This window comes from Tenebrio molitor, chromosome 1 (assembly GCF_963966145.1).
Source record: "Tenebrio molitor chromosome 1, icTenMoli1.1, whole genome shotgun sequence".
Lineage (NCBI taxonomy): Eukaryota > Metazoa > Arthropoda > Insecta > Coleoptera > Tenebrionidae > Tenebrio > Tenebrio molitor.
In genome coordinates this window covers 16,610,515-16,627,147 of record NC_091046.1, presented here as the reverse complement: position 1 = coordinate 16,627,147, position 16,633 = coordinate 16,610,515, and the positions used below count along the sequence as shown (strand labels likewise).

At 35.0% G+C, this 16,633-nt stretch overlaps 2 protein-coding genes across 2 annotated transcripts; both read left to right on the top strand.

Moving 5' to 3' along the window:
• The first annotated feature begins 1,699 nt into the window (after positions 1-1,699).
• LOC138122175 (uncharacterized) lies at positions 1,700-11,718 on the top strand. Its single transcript, XM_069036331.1, has 3 exons — positions 1,700-6,929; positions 6,991-7,230; positions 7,300-11,718. The coding sequence occupies exons 1-3, from the start codon at positions 6,859-6,861 to the stop codon at positions 9,320-9,322; spliced, it is 2,334 nt and encodes a 777-aa protein (XP_068892432.1). The 5' UTR covers positions 1,700-6,858; the 3' UTR covers positions 9,323-11,718.
• Positions 11,719-14,217: 2,499 nt separating this feature from the next.
• Positions 14,218-16,236, top strand: l(3)04053 (lethal (3) 04053). The gene is made up of 7 exons (XM_069036386.1): positions 14,218-14,362; positions 14,413-14,743; positions 14,826-15,319; positions 15,370-15,639; positions 15,687-15,749; positions 15,818-15,972; positions 16,023-16,236. The coding sequence occupies exons 2-7, from the start codon at positions 14,563-14,565 to the stop codon at positions 16,144-16,146; spliced, it is 1,287 nt and encodes a 428-aa protein (XP_068892487.1). The 5' UTR covers positions 14,218-14,362; positions 14,413-14,562; the 3' UTR covers positions 16,147-16,236.
• Positions 16,237-16,633: the final 397 nt, after the last annotated feature.

The window sequence follows — 16,633 nt, the reverse complement described above, 5'->3', positions numbered from 1 at the left end:
GACTTTTCAACAAACCATTGGTATGCTCTATGTATAGTCATTCTAAGCTCTGAAAGTGCAGTATTAAATCTTGGTTCCGGTGTGTCTTCTTGGGGATTCATAAAAGGAACTAATAACCATGGCTCCAGAGGATATCCGCTATCACCAAGCAAGTAATTTTCTTGATTATTTAAAACATAAATTTGCTGAAGATATCTTCTGATGCCAGATGTCATCCAAATAGCGGAGTCATGAACTGAGCCCGGAAATCGTACATTTATAGGTACTTAAAATTAATTTATTGGCGTTACAAATTATTTGAGTGTTGATGGCATACATTTTTTTTCTGCAATAATATACCTACTGCTCCAGGATAAATTGGGTGATTGGTGCCATAATTCTAATGTGGGTTCCGTCTTAATCTCGTTTTAATTAATACATGATTAACGAAAATGCGGTGAAACCGGCCGTCAAATTAACAGGAAAGGATTTACAGTACTTTATCTACGATCGTGTAAAATGTAGGTACTTTTTGCACTAAAAATCGTTGTCAAAGTTGACGTTTAGTGAAACTGACGGAATCGTGCCATAAAACTTTTAGTGCATGCTTTTATGACACAGAACTGTCAGAATACAACAATACAATTTGTTGGAATAGTATATTTCAAACAAGGTAAGAAAGTGGTTTCTTGCAGACCGCAGGCAAAGATTATAAACCGAGTCGTAGACGAGGTTTGTAAGTGCCTAAGGTCTGCAAGGACACTTTCTTAACAAGGTTTGAATACATTTTTTTTCCCTACCGGCACAACTTTGTTGAAAAAAGTTAAAAAAAATGGTTATATTCGTGATTAAAACGAAAATTTTGAGAATTGAATAGTAGGCTGTGTTATTTGTTTAATTAACTTGTCATCGCATTTGAAGATTTGAGGTTTGTTCGAAAATTTGATATAAACAGGGTAAAGTAATCTACCTACCTAGCTTATCTGTTTATTTTCCAGATTATATGATTGACCTACCAACTTACTTCATTGAATTGGCTTTCATTTATCAATAACTTATTTCACTTTTGACACTTTTGACATTTGTATTTTGGTACAGTTTTACCATAAACATTTCATGATTAACTTTCTTACCTTAGCGAGAAAGTTGAATTTTCTCACCTCAAATGAGGTATCCACAGCCTACATTTCTAACCGGTAGGGAGAAAACATTGTTTCGAAGTAGGTTGCTAAACGACGTGGTTCTCAAACGACTTTGGTTATTCATATTATTATTATTATTGTTGACGGCTAACAGGCTTGACGCCCAATTAGAAGCCCTGCCAAAAAGAAAATGATACACAAAACACAATCACAACACAACAACCATTACACAGAGAGCATCCCAACACCCAGGCTACAACTACCGAGCACTCATCTGAGTAGGATCGCCCTGATTCACGAGGAGATGGAGAAGAATTTTTTGATTTGCGAAATGCTGCAACAAAAAATATCTATGTGGGCCTCGACACTCTGGTAATTTCGCAGCATTCGAGTGACGGGTGACTTGAGCCCGATGTCCGTGTGGCGCTGACCGATGTAGAAAACACTCCTTACCCTAGATCCCGACCGGCTAACCCTCAAACTGATCCTCTCCAGAACGTGAGGACATTCCTGCAGCCCTCTGAACAATTTGAACAAAAAGATCACCGAATGCTCCATGCGTCTATCAAGCAGAGACTGCAGACCTACCTCACCGAGCAGAAGACCTTGTGGACACCCACGAGGCGGATATGCACCATTCAACATGAAGACTACATTCTTCAGGAAGAGAAGAGTGAACATCATATATCGGTGACCACACAAGGGAAGCATACTCGAGCCGGGATCTCACATAGGTGATGTACAGAAGCTTCAGGGTCGCGACATCAGAGAATTCCCTGCCAGCACGCAAAACAAAACCCAGTGCCCTGAAGGCAGTCCCCGCAATGGTCCGAATGTGTTCGCCGAAGGATAGTTTGGAATCGAAGATGACACCCAGATCTCTAATAGACTCACGTCTTGTAAGAATGGAGCCGTTGATTTTATAGTCAAATAAGAGAGGCTTGGTCTTCCTTGTGAATGAGACTATGCTACACTTAAGATGGTTGAGAACAAGGTTATTTAACTTACACCTTCTAGAGATCTCCTCAATACAGTCCTGAAGTCGAAGAGCATCATCAATCGAGTCTATCGCAAGGTAAATCTTCATGTCATCAGCAAACAAGAGGTGCGGTACGTCCAGATCGTCCACCAGATCGTTTATGAAGATATTAAAAAACAGCGGACCCAAAACCGAACCCTGCGGAACGCCAGACTCGTGCTTAAAGGACTTACACGCATACCCATTCACTCCCACGTACATAAATCGATCGCTTAAATAAGACCTCATTAGCTCCACAAGACTATCCGAAAAACCGAATGACTCCAATTTGGTCAACAAAAGACCATGATCAATCCTGTCGAAGGCCTTCGAGAGATCCGTGTAAACTACATCCACTTGGGAATGGTTATCTAATGCATCAGATAGATACTGACTGATCGACACCAAGTTCGTCTCGGTGGACCGACACTTTGTGAAGCCATGCTGATTCGGAGATAGCTTGTGAGAGACATAATGGAGTGAGGAATTATACAGGACATATTCAAAGACTTTCGCAAAGTTACTGATTAAGGCAATAGGCCTGTAGTTGGTAATCACCGATCTGTCATCCTTTTAGTGAATGGGGCGCACCGCCGAAGTCTTCCATCTCATAGGATAACAACTAGTATTTAATATTAGGTTGAATAGGAAACACAAAGGATCGGCGAAGACCGCCGCACAATCCCTTATCACAAGGCTTGGTATCTCATCAGGTCCACTAGTCATGTTAGGTTTAAGGCATTTTATGGCTTTAAGTACATCATCGTCTGAAACTCTCGTCAGAGTAAGATTATCATACGGAAGAGAAGCAGATGGGAGAGTGCTGGCGGCATCCCTCGTAAAAGATTTTGAGAAATGATCAGCAAAGCTACCAACTATGATTTGAGGATCCGTTATAGTAGCATTGTTATAAACCATGGAAGCAGGAATAGAGCTGGAGTTATTCTTGGAATTCAGGAATGACCAGAATTTCTTTGGATCTGTTTTGATGTCATTGTTAACTCGCCTGACATATTCTCTGTACACCGCGGCAACATCCGCCTTAAAGCACCGCCTTAAGGATTTAAAAGTTTCAAAGTCGGTGACAGATCCGGTTGTCTTATAACGTCTCCATGCCCTATTCTTCTTTTTCAACAGAGTAATCAAGTTCTTGTTGAACCATACCGGATAACCTCCAGAACACCTACCCCTCAACGGCACATGACAGCGAAACACCTCATTCAACACTGAATAAAAATCGGACACAGTACACTCAACAGTCGCACAAGCAGAGAGAAACGACCAATCCACACCGTTCAAAGCATCGTAGAGAGCAACAAAGTTACATTTTCTAAAATTGAACGAACTGCTTCGACCGATTGGAAATCTCTTGAACACATCACCTATGGTGACGCCCACCTCAAGAAATGGATGATGATCGTCGACTCCAACCAACAGATCACCTGAGTCGATCACGGAACAACTTAGACACCGATTGACAAACACCAGATCCAAGAGCCTATTGTTAGAGTTTCGAACATTATTGCATTGTTTCAAGTCGTAAAAACAAATCAAATTGTTAAGCAGTTGACAGGAGGTAGAAGCTTTGGAATGACCACATACTCCGCTGACGTAATCCGGAACATTAAAATCTCCCACAATTAATAGATTGCTGCCATATAAGAAATGCAAAGACATCAGAAGATCACAGAAGACCTTGTACGTAAGATCATGAGAGTTCGGGGGAATGTAAAGCACCAGGACGTACACAGCACGATAATTAAAATTGATCTTGACTAGCAAAAGATCGATTCTGGACAGAACATCACAGACCACTTCGCACCTCTCAGCATTAAATTCATTCCGGACTGCCAGCAACACTCCACCTCCCCGCCTAGGCCCCTCCGGAACAGTAATGCGATCATGTCTAAAGACTGTGAAAGTTGACAAATCAAACAATTCACTATCGCTGATGCCCTCATGGAGCCATGTTTCGGTAAGAGCTATGATGTTATAATGCGAAGCAGCAATCATAGAGAGATAAAAATTGTGAGTTTTGGTTCCCAGCCCCCTAACATTTTGATAATAGCAAACTAGAGAACTGACTGTATGAGTTTCACATGGGTTGTGGGAAAGTGAAACATCTCTCCCCCGATGATACGAATGCAGTGGTTGCTATTCGAGACTAAGGACCCTGCTTTTGAAAGTAGCAAGTTGTGATTTGTAAGTTGTACACTTGGAATTATCCCATGCCGCATGGGTACAGTCAAATATTGAATCAATGATAATTATTTTACACAAATTTATGTTGATTTATGATGATACCAGTATGATGATCTCACGATCGTAGGTAAAATGTTGTGAGACATACGCGTAAAAAGTTCCTTTGTTGCACTCACATCCTTTAAAATACTCCCTCGTACTATGCCAGCGAATAAATTTTGGACACCAAATTTACTGTCATTTGGAAAAATGAAATGTAGTCCAGGCTTTATTGTCATAATTTCTGACATATTAAAATTATTTTCTCAATACTTCAAAGTAACGTCAGATTAACTAAATCTGAACATGTGAATTGTGTCAAAGTGACAACTGTGGAAAATAGGGGTTATTAATATGTAAAGGGTGTTTTACAACTAATGACAATGAAATTGATTGGCATAGTACTATGGCGGCTAAAAAATTTTAACCGTCAATTGCTGTCAATTGCTAAAATTTTTTGGCCGCCATAGTACCTCGGTCGTATTTTAAACCCGTTTTAAAGGATAATTTTTTACACTTATACCTTAAATAACTATTAATCCCTAATTAACGTTTTTATCGTTAAATATATGAACACACTTTAATCCATTTTTCGTGCAATTGAATGTTATTCGGAATTGAAAAAAATGTCCTTTGCGCCACAAATAAAACACTTTTTTAAAATTGCATTAAAAAAAGTCGACTATTTTTCATTGATTTTAGTCTTAGAAGTATCACTTTTTTTCACTTAGTGAAAAAAAGTTATGATGTCAGCAACTTTTTTTAACTGCTCGGTTTTAATCCATGAATGAACGATATACCTACGTATTCTACAGAGAAGTGATTTATCAAAATGAAAATTGAAATAACGATTAGAACAATTAGTAACATTAAACCCACCTTTCTTTAGTCCATTAGTAATTTCAGGATCTTCATCTGAATCACTCATCTTGACTTTAATTGAGACTGACATAAAACTGACAAATTAATTTTACAAGAATAAACATATAATGTTTCATTAGTTACCACAACCGGCCACCGCACTTCACCAAAATGGAAGCACAAATTACAGTTAAAATAGGTTTTGATTTAAGAAATTTTAAATTTTTTTATAGACAACTCGTGTTAGCGTGCTTTTTTTTCATGCGTGTGGATTATTTAACTCGTCTACGACTCGTTTAATAAACTTCCACACTTTTGAAAAAAGTTGCACTTCTAACACTCGTTGTCTAAATAAGTATTTTGCCCATTTGTAATAAAATGTGAGATATTTTTCCGCCAAACTGACAAAAAACACGGTTTCCGCATCAACCCAAAAATAACTAGAACAACCAGAAATTAATATTCAAGCTTCTCATGCATGGCTTAAAAAATCAAATATTCATCCTGAGACTGAGGGTTTTATATTTGCAATACAAGATCGTGTTATAAATACAAGAAATTATAAAAACCACATATGCGGTTTAAAATCGATCATTGATAAATGTAGGATTTGCGGAACTGAAGGGGAAACCATTGAACACATCATTTCTTCTTGCACCGTTTTGGCTCAAAGCGAATATAAAAATCGTCATGATATATTCGCAAAAATTATACACATGAATTTAGCAGTTAAATTCAACTTATTAAAGGATACACAACCACATTTTCTTTATAGCATACTGTTATTAGGATTTATCAGTACTCAATGCTTGATTGATATACCTATAACAGTCTAGGCCGTTATTCAAAATTATCAGACCGAGGCCGTTATTTTTGCTGCCGTTGCTACGGTTACGGCACAAATGACAACTAAATTTAATTTTTGAAGTAAAGAGAAATGTCAGTCTTACAAATAAATCATCGTTAAATGTTAAGTATTATTGGTATAAAGAAAACTATAAAACAACATACGGCCGATATGGATATAACAGACTGGGTTGATTATAAAATCTCGGCTCTGCCTCGATTTTACAATATCTCAACCTCGTCAGTTATATAACCCATATCGGCCTAATACCGTTATACAGTGAGTTTTTTTTAAGACTGAAGTACTGAAGTATTTGTGATTTTAACAATTTAGGGAACATTTTGTAACTTTTTACTAACATTTCTTGAAATAAAAAATCAAATATATTTTTAATTAGCTTTACAATTTTGTGTTAAGAATCACCAAGTTTAAGAGGAGATTTCGTTACTAGAGATTCACCATCCTTCATTTTCTTTCTCACTTTCTCCTTCATCCCTCTCGGTGCGATCGGAAGTGAGCCAGGGTGTTGGACTTTGGACTGGCGGCACTTTCGCACTTTATGGACAGACATGTGTAAACTATTACTTTGAAATTTACCAGATCGAGAACGGACACCACCCACCATGAATATTAATATTTTTATTTTCGTCTTCAAGCCCAGTTCAACTTCAACCGTTTTCATTGAATGTTGTAATTTTCAGTTTGCTGATTTGTAGTGTTGTTTTTGTTTGTGTTGTTATATATAAAACTATAAAAAAGTGCGCTTAGCGATGGGTAAAACATCTAAAATTCCACTTTCCAAACCAAGAAAAAGTAGACGAAAAATGGGCAAATTGTTTAGGTAATAAGGTGTCACAAATAAAACGAAAATCTAATATTAAAAGCTTTTCATATTATTATAGAAACCACTGTTTGCAAAGAAAAAATTTGTTCGAAGAAAATAAAGGTCTAACCGCCAGTACTTCTACATCTCTAATTTCTCCTCAAAGACAATATGACACTTTTCGGACAGCGGATGATAGTTCTGCACCTATGTCTGCACAATCCACATCATGTTATGATAAAAAATATTGCTTTGAAAGCGACGAAAACGAAAAAGAAATTGGTAATGATTTTGAAAAGAAAAATGACAATTATATAAGGTATTACATATATATTTTAATTAAACGTTAATACTCGTAGTTGTAATTTGATCATTATTATATTTTCAGAACAGAAAATGAAAAAGTGGAAGGTAGACGCCTAATAAATGTATCCCATTTTTTTGAACAATGCATGTCTTTTCCTCACTGCGGCTTATTTTCTTGTTCATCAAAACATGTAAAGTTAGTTAAAGAAGTAAGAAAAGGTTTCATTTCGAAATTTGTTTTGCAATGTACAGTGTGTAAAGTTGAACATATGGTGGAGAGTGATAAAAATGACGGCAAACTGAATGCTAATGGTGCTGCAGTCATGGGAACTATAAATGTTGGTTGTGGATTTTCTCAATTAAATGAATTAGCAGCTTGTCTGAATATGCCGGGTATGTCATATAATCTATACCAGAAAATTGAGAACAATCTGAATGAAATCTTTGAAGAAGAGTGTTGGCAGTCAATGATAGAGGCTGGTAGAGAAGAAGCGAAAATAGCAATAGAATCTGGCAATGTAGACGAAAATAATGTACCACTTATCACTGTTATTGCGGATGGCGCGTGGTGTAAAAGATCCTATCGAACTAATTATAATGCAAAATCTGGAGCAGCTTGCATAGTCGGTGAAAAAACAGGAAAAATTCTCTTCTTGGGAATACGTAATAAGTACTGTGCTATGTGCAGTAAAAATCAAGAAAAATCCCATTTATGTTTCAAAAACTGGGACGGATCAAGTTCGGCCATGGAGAGTGACATTATTTTAGAAGGATATAAACTTAGTATGGAAATGCATGGAGTAAAGTATGCATTTCTTGTAGGTGATGGTGATTCTAGTGTATACAAAAAAATTCTAGAATCAAAACCTTACGGTACTTTTATGGTACAGAAAATAGAGTGTGCAAATCATCTTCTAAGAAATTATGTGAGTAAATTAAGGGATTTAGCACAAAAAAGATTTAGTTCAAAAGGGAATCAGATTGACCTCATTTTACGACATTCGTTGAAAACCAATATAGAACGTCTTCGCATTTCAATAGACTGTGCCATAAAATACAGAAGGAACGAGGATGGTGATCATCACCAAAAAGTCGATAAGCTTCGAAAAGATGTAATAAACAGTGTAAGACACGTATTTGGACAACATGATCTTTGTGAAGAATATTTCTGCAAAGGACCTAAACCACAGGAACAAAATTTGATACCTCTAATGGAAAAATGTGGTCTTTACAACGATGTAATAGCTTGTGCAAATCGACTAGCGCATCATAGTTCCAGTCTTATAAGAAATATGACTAATAATAGTGCTGAAAATTACAACTCGGTTTTAGCAAAATTTATTGGTGGAAAAAGAGTTGATTACTCAAAAAAAGGTGCCTATGGAATGAGGTGTAATTTGGCAGGACTATCGATAAATTATAATGATAAGTTTTACACCAGATTGCACACAGCTATTGCTCACAAGAGTCCTGGTAGTCATACAAAAAAATTTGCTGAGAGATTAGCAAAACGACGAGACAGGAATCGTTGTAGAAAAAGATTGTATGTTCCTAATAATAACCCTCGAAAACTCACCAAAAAAAGAAAGAATGAAGACGACAATGAAGATTATGGTGCGAATATACATGCCCTTGACATTGATCCAGAAGAATTTTTAAAACAAAAAACTGCTTTCCTCAGCAGTCTTCAAAAAACAGAGGAAGAAATTATTCAATTGTCAACGGCAACAGTGGAGCAAACGACTTCAAATTTATGGTTTTCCGAACGAATGAAACGCCTTACGGCTTCTTCCTTCGGAAAAATATGTAAAATGAGAGCAACCACTGACCCAAAAAAAACCTGTAAAACTTTGTTGCAGTCTCCATTTACAGGAAATAAATATACAAATTATGGAAAAGACCATGAATCAATAGCAAGGGCAGAATTTGCCGAAGTAATTGAAAAGGAAATTGGTACGTGTGGTTTTTTCGTTGGACAAAACAAATATTTTTACTTGGGGGCTACACCTGATGGACTTATAGGCGACGAGGCACTAGTCGAAATTAAGTGTCCTTACAGCGCACGCGAGGATACACCTACAGAAGCAATTGTTAAAAAAAAGTAAAGTTTGCAAGTTTTATCGATAACATTTTTAAATTAAAGCGTAATCATGATTATTTTTACCAAATTCAAGGACAACTCCATGTCACACAACGTCAGTATTGTTATTTTGTATTTTGGACGCCGAAAGGAATATTGTTTGAAAAAGTTGATCGTGACGAACAATTTTTTGCAAACAAAATGCAAAAGCAGCTGCATAATTTTTATTACAATTATTACGCTGATGAATTTTTGAAGATGCAGTTAAAAAATTAAATGATATTCTTGCACCGCTCTACTATTTTCGAAGTACTTAGCTAGTTCCTAGTTCTCTCAATAAATGTCATCAATCGAATTGACAATTACAAATTACAACTTATTGAATTGATTGATTAAAATGTATACCATGCAAGAAAACACTTTCGTATTTCCGATCTGGCGGCGTAGAAAATGAGAAATAGCAATATTCTATGCCTAAATGCAGAGCACAGTTTGGATCCCTTTTTTTTTCGTAAAGCGGCACTTCGTATTTTTACAAGGGTAATACAAAGGTAATAAGATGAAAATCATTTTATTCCACACTGTACCTACGCATTATTTAAAAACTTTGGATTTGGAACACCTCTATTATTTCAGTATTTTATTGTAAAGTAAAACTTTTTTAGCGACGGTAGAGCAAAAAAACAGTATTGATATTTCAATAAGAACTTTCACTTCTACGCACAATATTTTTTATTATTATAGTCTAAATTGTAATCTAAAAAGTCCTACGGGGAAAATATGAACTAATGGATGTTGCCATAGTACCGAATATGTAATTTCAAAATTTTAAAGTACGAGTACATTCAAAATGAAAAGTTTATTTGAGTTGCGCTGTTCTTTACACGGGAATTGAAACTTTCGAAAATCGGATTCCAGCATTTATTTAAAGATGTCGAAAAAAAAGTGAATTCTTTTTTATGCTGCTGTAAAATATTTAGCGTTTAGTCGAAAATCTATTGGTGTGATTGATTTTTTTTATACAGGGTGGAACAAAAGTATCAAATATTGACTGTAACTTTTTAATTTGACAATTTATGAAAAAATGTTTAATATAAAAGTTGATTGGTGTATTATCCTGCATCATCTGGTCTTTCTAGTTTGTTCCTATCTTCTTTTGTTTCGCTGCTATGGCAACCAACTTTGGTTTTTTAAATAGCACCCATATATTTTTTGTGTGATTTTCAAACAAGCGTATCTTTCTGTATTCATAAACACAGTTTTGACATTATGTGGAAAAAGAATAAAATTAAAAAAAAAACAAAGGTGATAAAATTAACTTACTAAGTAATAAAGTGCAATATTTTATTAATTTTTGTGTTATATGTCTGTGTTATATTATGTGAATTTGGAACAGTTATACTATCTAAAAGATATCCTTGCTTTTGTTGTTTATTTAAAATAATAATGTCTAGTCTGTTATGAATGCCAGTTAAAACTGTTCGATCAAAATATAATTTGTAATTTATTATATAATTATATAAATATAAATTGTGATTGATACTATTATTCTTATTATTTGTATTTATAATTATTGTAATATTCTAAATTTCTTCAACGTCTATTGTATTGCTCTAACCTAATACATTGTCAAGTACCCAGTTGTTTATTATTTTACGGCAGGGTTCCACCTACCCAACGGCTATCGGCAACTTTCAAGTAAACCTGTATTTTGTGTGGTTTTTTCCTAACGTTGTTCGTTCTCGGTCGTTCGGTGCAGAGGGTTGTCAAGCGAAAATTAAAAACTTGGTCTTTTTCAGACGAGTGAAATCACCTTAAGCAAACGAGTGTGAAATCGAATTTTCAACACGTGGTATACACGATATTTTTCCAACAACCACAAAAAAACGCTAATATTCGGTATTCCTTCAAACTTCAAATATTATTCGACAGAGCTGCGGACAAAACATACATTGGTGGCCATGGTTACTACAACTGTGTGCAATGATTTCATTGCGCACAGGCTAGAAGGTATCTGATTGGCTAACCAGTTTCATTGCACACGGGTTCGCTATTTGCATGCAATAGCCAACTTTCAATAATAGTTATTTGTGCGAATTTACGCATTTTTCATAGTGGTCGTCGGAAAAAAATATTTTTAGGGCGCCGAAATAATAGTACGTCGAGTAGCGCCATTGTCGGCTCAACCAGCACCTGACGATCTCCAATTTTGGACGCTTTCGGTGCGCTAAAAAATATTTTTTTCACAACTTTTTCGACAGTTTGGGATATTGAATTGTAATCTATCCGATAGTTTGAAAAATCTCCCAACTTTATTCCAAAAATGGTTTAAATATTTTCATCAGAACAAAAGTTAACAGGGGGTTGAAAAATTAGCATGTAAAACCTATGGCCAGTCTTAAGGCGCGTCCAGACTATACCGGGTATCAACCACCAAAGCTGGCCATAGGCATATTACACATATTAAAATAATATGAGTTGCTATGAAATACACTATCCCACCTCCACCCGGCGGCACGGCAATTTTGCCGGAGTACATACACTATTACGGATATTACTATCAAGTAATAGTGCAGTGCTTATCAACATAATTACCGGCGTCTTGCCTCCGCATTTTGACTTTGTTGTGTATTATGTTCTGTGTCAATGTTAAGGAACTTCCTCACGATGTGACATGAGTATAATAATATACCTTTTTGAATTTCAACTACCAATGTGTTATCTAAATCCAGAATTTTTAAATTTTTAAAAAGAGATTGCGGTACTATTCCCGTTGCTGAAATTACAAGTGGTAAAATCGAAATTTTTTCTAAACACCAAAGAAATATATTATTGTGTAATGTCATATTGACAGCTATAATTATCATCCGTACAAACAATGACATCAGGAAACTTTTGATGTAGGTAACGTAGAAAGTAGAAATACTTTTGAAATTTGGAAAAGGGAAGAACGATCACAGAGCAGTATTATGCTCAATTATTGGGCAAATTTGACCAAACAATAATAATATGTTTCATAGCAACTCATATATTATTTTAATATGTGTAATGTGCCTATGGCCAGGTTTGGTGGTTGATACCCGGTATAACAAAATATGTTATATAGCAATGTTATACAACATATTTGTTATAAAACTATGCTGTGTAACTTGTTAGAATTTTATGTTTTTTAACATGAGCATCTAGATTATATAACAGGATTTTTATAACAAAATGTACCGCAGCTCAGTACGTAAAATGGCACTAATTGCAGAGGATGCAATTTTGGCAGCAGCAGCAGCCTATATTATTGTCTAGACCGCGCGTTAAGTCCACACGAAGATTTTGGGTACGACCATCTTTAACAGCGCGAAAACGATATTGTGGTACAGATCTTTTGGGGGATCTTGCAAAAGATGATGTGGACCCATTAACAAGAAAAATTCGGTGCGATGGTAGTTTCAAAAACTTTATAAGAATGACAAGTTCTGATTTTGAATACCTTATAATGGAAATCGGCCATAAAATAGGCAAGAAGGACACAACTTTCCGAGATGCAATACCAGTAAGAGAAAGATTAGCAGTAACGTTGAGATTCCTAGCAAGTTTAAGCCTGCTATTCAAATTTTCGAAGCAGAGTATTTCGCTTATTGTGCCAGAAGTTTGTGATGCTCTCATAGAGTGTTTCAATAACATGTTGTCTAGTGTGGACAAGTCTGAACATGTTATAAAACAGTGTTTTAAAACATCGTTTGATCTTTACCGACAACTGATGGATAACATAAAACATGTTATAAAACAAGAAAAATGTTATAAAACACTGCGTTATATAAAATTTTTTCTTTCGTTTTTCTAACAAGTTGTATAACTTTGCTATATAACATGTTTTGTTATATAGTCTGGACGCGCCTTTAAAAAAAAGTCACTGTATACTATATATTTATAAACCAGAAAATTGTTTGGAAAATGACAATTACAAATTATATTTTGATCGTACAGTTTTAACTAACATTCATATTCAGCATAACAGACCAGACATTATTATTTTAAATAAACAACAAAAGCAAGCATATCTTTTAGATATAGCTGTTCCAAATTCACACAATATAACACAGACATATAATACAAAAATTAATAAATATTTAGAACTCTCCGTTGCTATGAGAAATCTTTGGTGTTTAGAAAAAATTTCGATTTTACCATTTATAATTTCAGCAACAGGAATAGTACCGCAATCTCTTTTTAAAAATTTAAAAATTCTGGATTTAGGTAACACATTGGTAGTTGAAATTCAAAAAGGTATATTATTTTACTCATGTCATATCGTGAGGAAGTTCCTTAACATTGACACTGAACATAATAAAACACAACAAAGTCAAAATGTGGAGGCGAGACGCCGGTAATTATGTTGATTAGCACTGCACTATTACTTGATAGTTATATCCGTAATAGTGTATGTACTCCGGCAAAATTGCCGTGCCGCCGGGTGGTGGAGAGTGTCTCAGCTAAGACTTTCGAGCCTAAAGTCGACCTTACACCGAGGCAACAAGACTTGGGTTATTGCATTAATGGGATTTTACTCTTCACCGTCTAAAATATCTGTATTTTAAATTTCACAAAAATCCGTTGTAAAATAACCGAGATATTAGGCTCGAAAGCATTTCATTTTTATTATACAGTGTTCAAACCAGCCTGATCGATCGTAAAACATTTCCGGTCACATTCAGAGCACCTCCACGATCTACGTTCACGATAGTCCGGGAATTGATTTCAAGAATTGAATTCAACATTTATTTTAACACACGAAGGATGGTAACGTTTGTTGCAAACACTGGCACGTAAAACAGAAGTTTCTTTTTTATCTATTACTCCATGACAAGATCCACTGGGGACAATCATCTTGAAATTATGTCGCAGTACTGTACTGTACGTTATAATTTACAACTGAAGCTGATTTGTGCGACCACAAACTGTAGCATGATTCTGATACTACTATTGCCTTGGTGTAAGCGGTGTAAGCCGACCTTTACATTTGGTAAAGCTAAGCTAACACTGCAGGGATTTAAGTTGGACAGGAACTAAATAGGTAAACTTTAGGTAATATTAATTCCAATAAAAATATTTGTAATTTTATAGTTCTACAAAAATAGACAAAAAAAAAGTTCATATGTATACGTGGTTACCCGCGCCTATTTGTCATTAATCGTCTGACGTCATAAGTTGACAAATAGTGACATTTGACAGGATCACAAAAGAAAAGTTGACGTTTATTTGTTTTGAGCGTGTATGATAATGGCTGATGCGAACGACGTACCGGATAATACTCGAGAAAAGTCTCTGAATAGTATAAGAAATGAAGAATCTGACCACGAAGACAATGTTCAGCCCATAGTTTTGGATTTAGGAGATGATTTAAGTCATTTAACTGATTCAAATAGGTTAGGAATTCAAAGTGCTGGAACTTCAGGTACCTTTTTTATTTTTGGCTAATATAACTTATTGAAGCCATTAAAATATTAGAGAATTTGTGATGTAATCCTTGTTTTTAGGAATTAACGAGCCTCCAAAACGCGAAGACAACCCATTTTCCTTTAAACATTTTTTACGAAGTGATTTAAATTGCTACCAAAATAAAGGCGCTCGTCCTAAAGTCTATTGTGATGGTCGTCCTGTATCTTCTGTATCAGATTTAGAATTCCCTCCTACACAGGAAGCGAAGCAAACGAGGATTGTTCCTGAATATTCATCTGCCTTACCTGACTTTGTTCAAGATCATCTAGTAGTGGAACAGTGTTATTTAGGAAATTCTACAAATAGCAATTTTAATTTGGATATAAATTTGCCAGATTTTACTCCAAGTAGAGACAGTGTTAATATAAATAGAGTAAATATCGATTCTAGTCATAATGTTAATCGAAGGTGTGATAGCAGTAACAATTTATCAATACCACTAGATCTGCCAGTAAGACCACAGGCAGGTTTTCCCTTAGATTTGCCAATAACCATTGCATCACAAAATGGCACAAGAAATTGTGCTAGTGAAGTGGGTAACAGTGAGTTTTTATTTGTAGGAATTTATCTACTGAATTTTAGGTTGGTGTTTCAAAAAGTTTGCCAGATTTCTTAGCTGATGGTGCAGTTCGTACTCAAAATACAGACGGCCTACCTGTTGAAAGTCCTGAAAGAGAGTGTGATAGATTACGACGAGATTTAGAAATAGTTCGGGGACAGTTGGCTGAACAGACACGTCGTGTCGAAAGTCTGACTCGAGAGCTAGAAATTGCTAGAAATAAAGAACATGATTATACCCAAAATCTTGCCAAAGCACTCGAACAAGTTGAGAAAAATTTAGAGAGAAGCAATGTATGTGGCAATAGATGTATTACAGTAAATTTATATTTATCTTGCAGATGAGGACAACAAGTGCAGAAAATACAATTGTTAAATTAAGACAGGAGATAAAGTCACTTATGGTAAATAAATAATCATTATATTTATCAAACTTTGATTTCAAACACACTATAATAATTTTAATTTATAGAGTCAGCTACATAGTTTGAAATCAGAAAATTTAGCATTACGTGGAGAAGAAGGAGCTGCAGGTGGACATGATTATTTCACACCTAATGAATTACATTCACAAAGATTAGCTCAAGAATTAAAGGCGGCAGCAAGTACTGCTGAACATTCATTGAGGTATAATTGAATAGTATTTTAAAATAATTTTTTTAACATTCTGGTTTTAGACAACTACTGACAGGGGTTGATAATCTCAGAATTATGGCAGCTTCTTTAGAAAATATGCATCGCATTGAAGAAAAGAGAGAGACATTTTTAGATTTAGATGAAGATACAGGCCCAGCTTTGTAATATTGATAAATTCTTTAAACAAGTGAAATTTTGATATTGTATATAGATCTATGTAGTTTAATTTATTATAAGTAGTATGTTACTTTTTCATTCATGTGATTTTTTTTTAATTTACTTATAATTATTTTGATATTAACACCAAACTGACTAAACTTAAGTCATCTATCAAACATTTTTTTGTAAATGTGGTGTTTTTTACATCACATCTATTAAATATTACAATTGTATACAATCATATGGTGTGTAAGGCAGACCTCACTTCCCAATTTTATAATATCTTGAACATTTGTAAGAGAACTGAAGAATATATCAGTCTTGATAAATTCTGTTCCATGCGTATGAAATTATATCAACTTTGTAGACATTTAATGGAGGGTGCCATGGTAAGAAAATATTTATTTAATGAAATATAAATTTAAGACTAAGAAAGGTATGCTATATTTTTGACACCTTCTATCACTGAAAACTGTATTTACTTTATGTACAT

Coding starts and splice junctions, on each gene's coding strand:
- LOC138122175 (XM_069036331.1), top strand. CDS start 6,859: ATGGGTAAAACATCTAAAATTCCACTTTCCAAACCAAGAAAAAGTAGA. Junction 6,930..6,990: donor AAAATGGGCAAATTGTTTAG/GTAATAAGGTGT, acceptor ATATTATTATAG/AAACCACTGTTTGCAAAGAA. Junction 7,231..7,299: donor AAAAATGACAATTATATAAG/GTATTACATATA, acceptor TTATATTTTCAG/AACAGAAAATGAAAAAGTGG.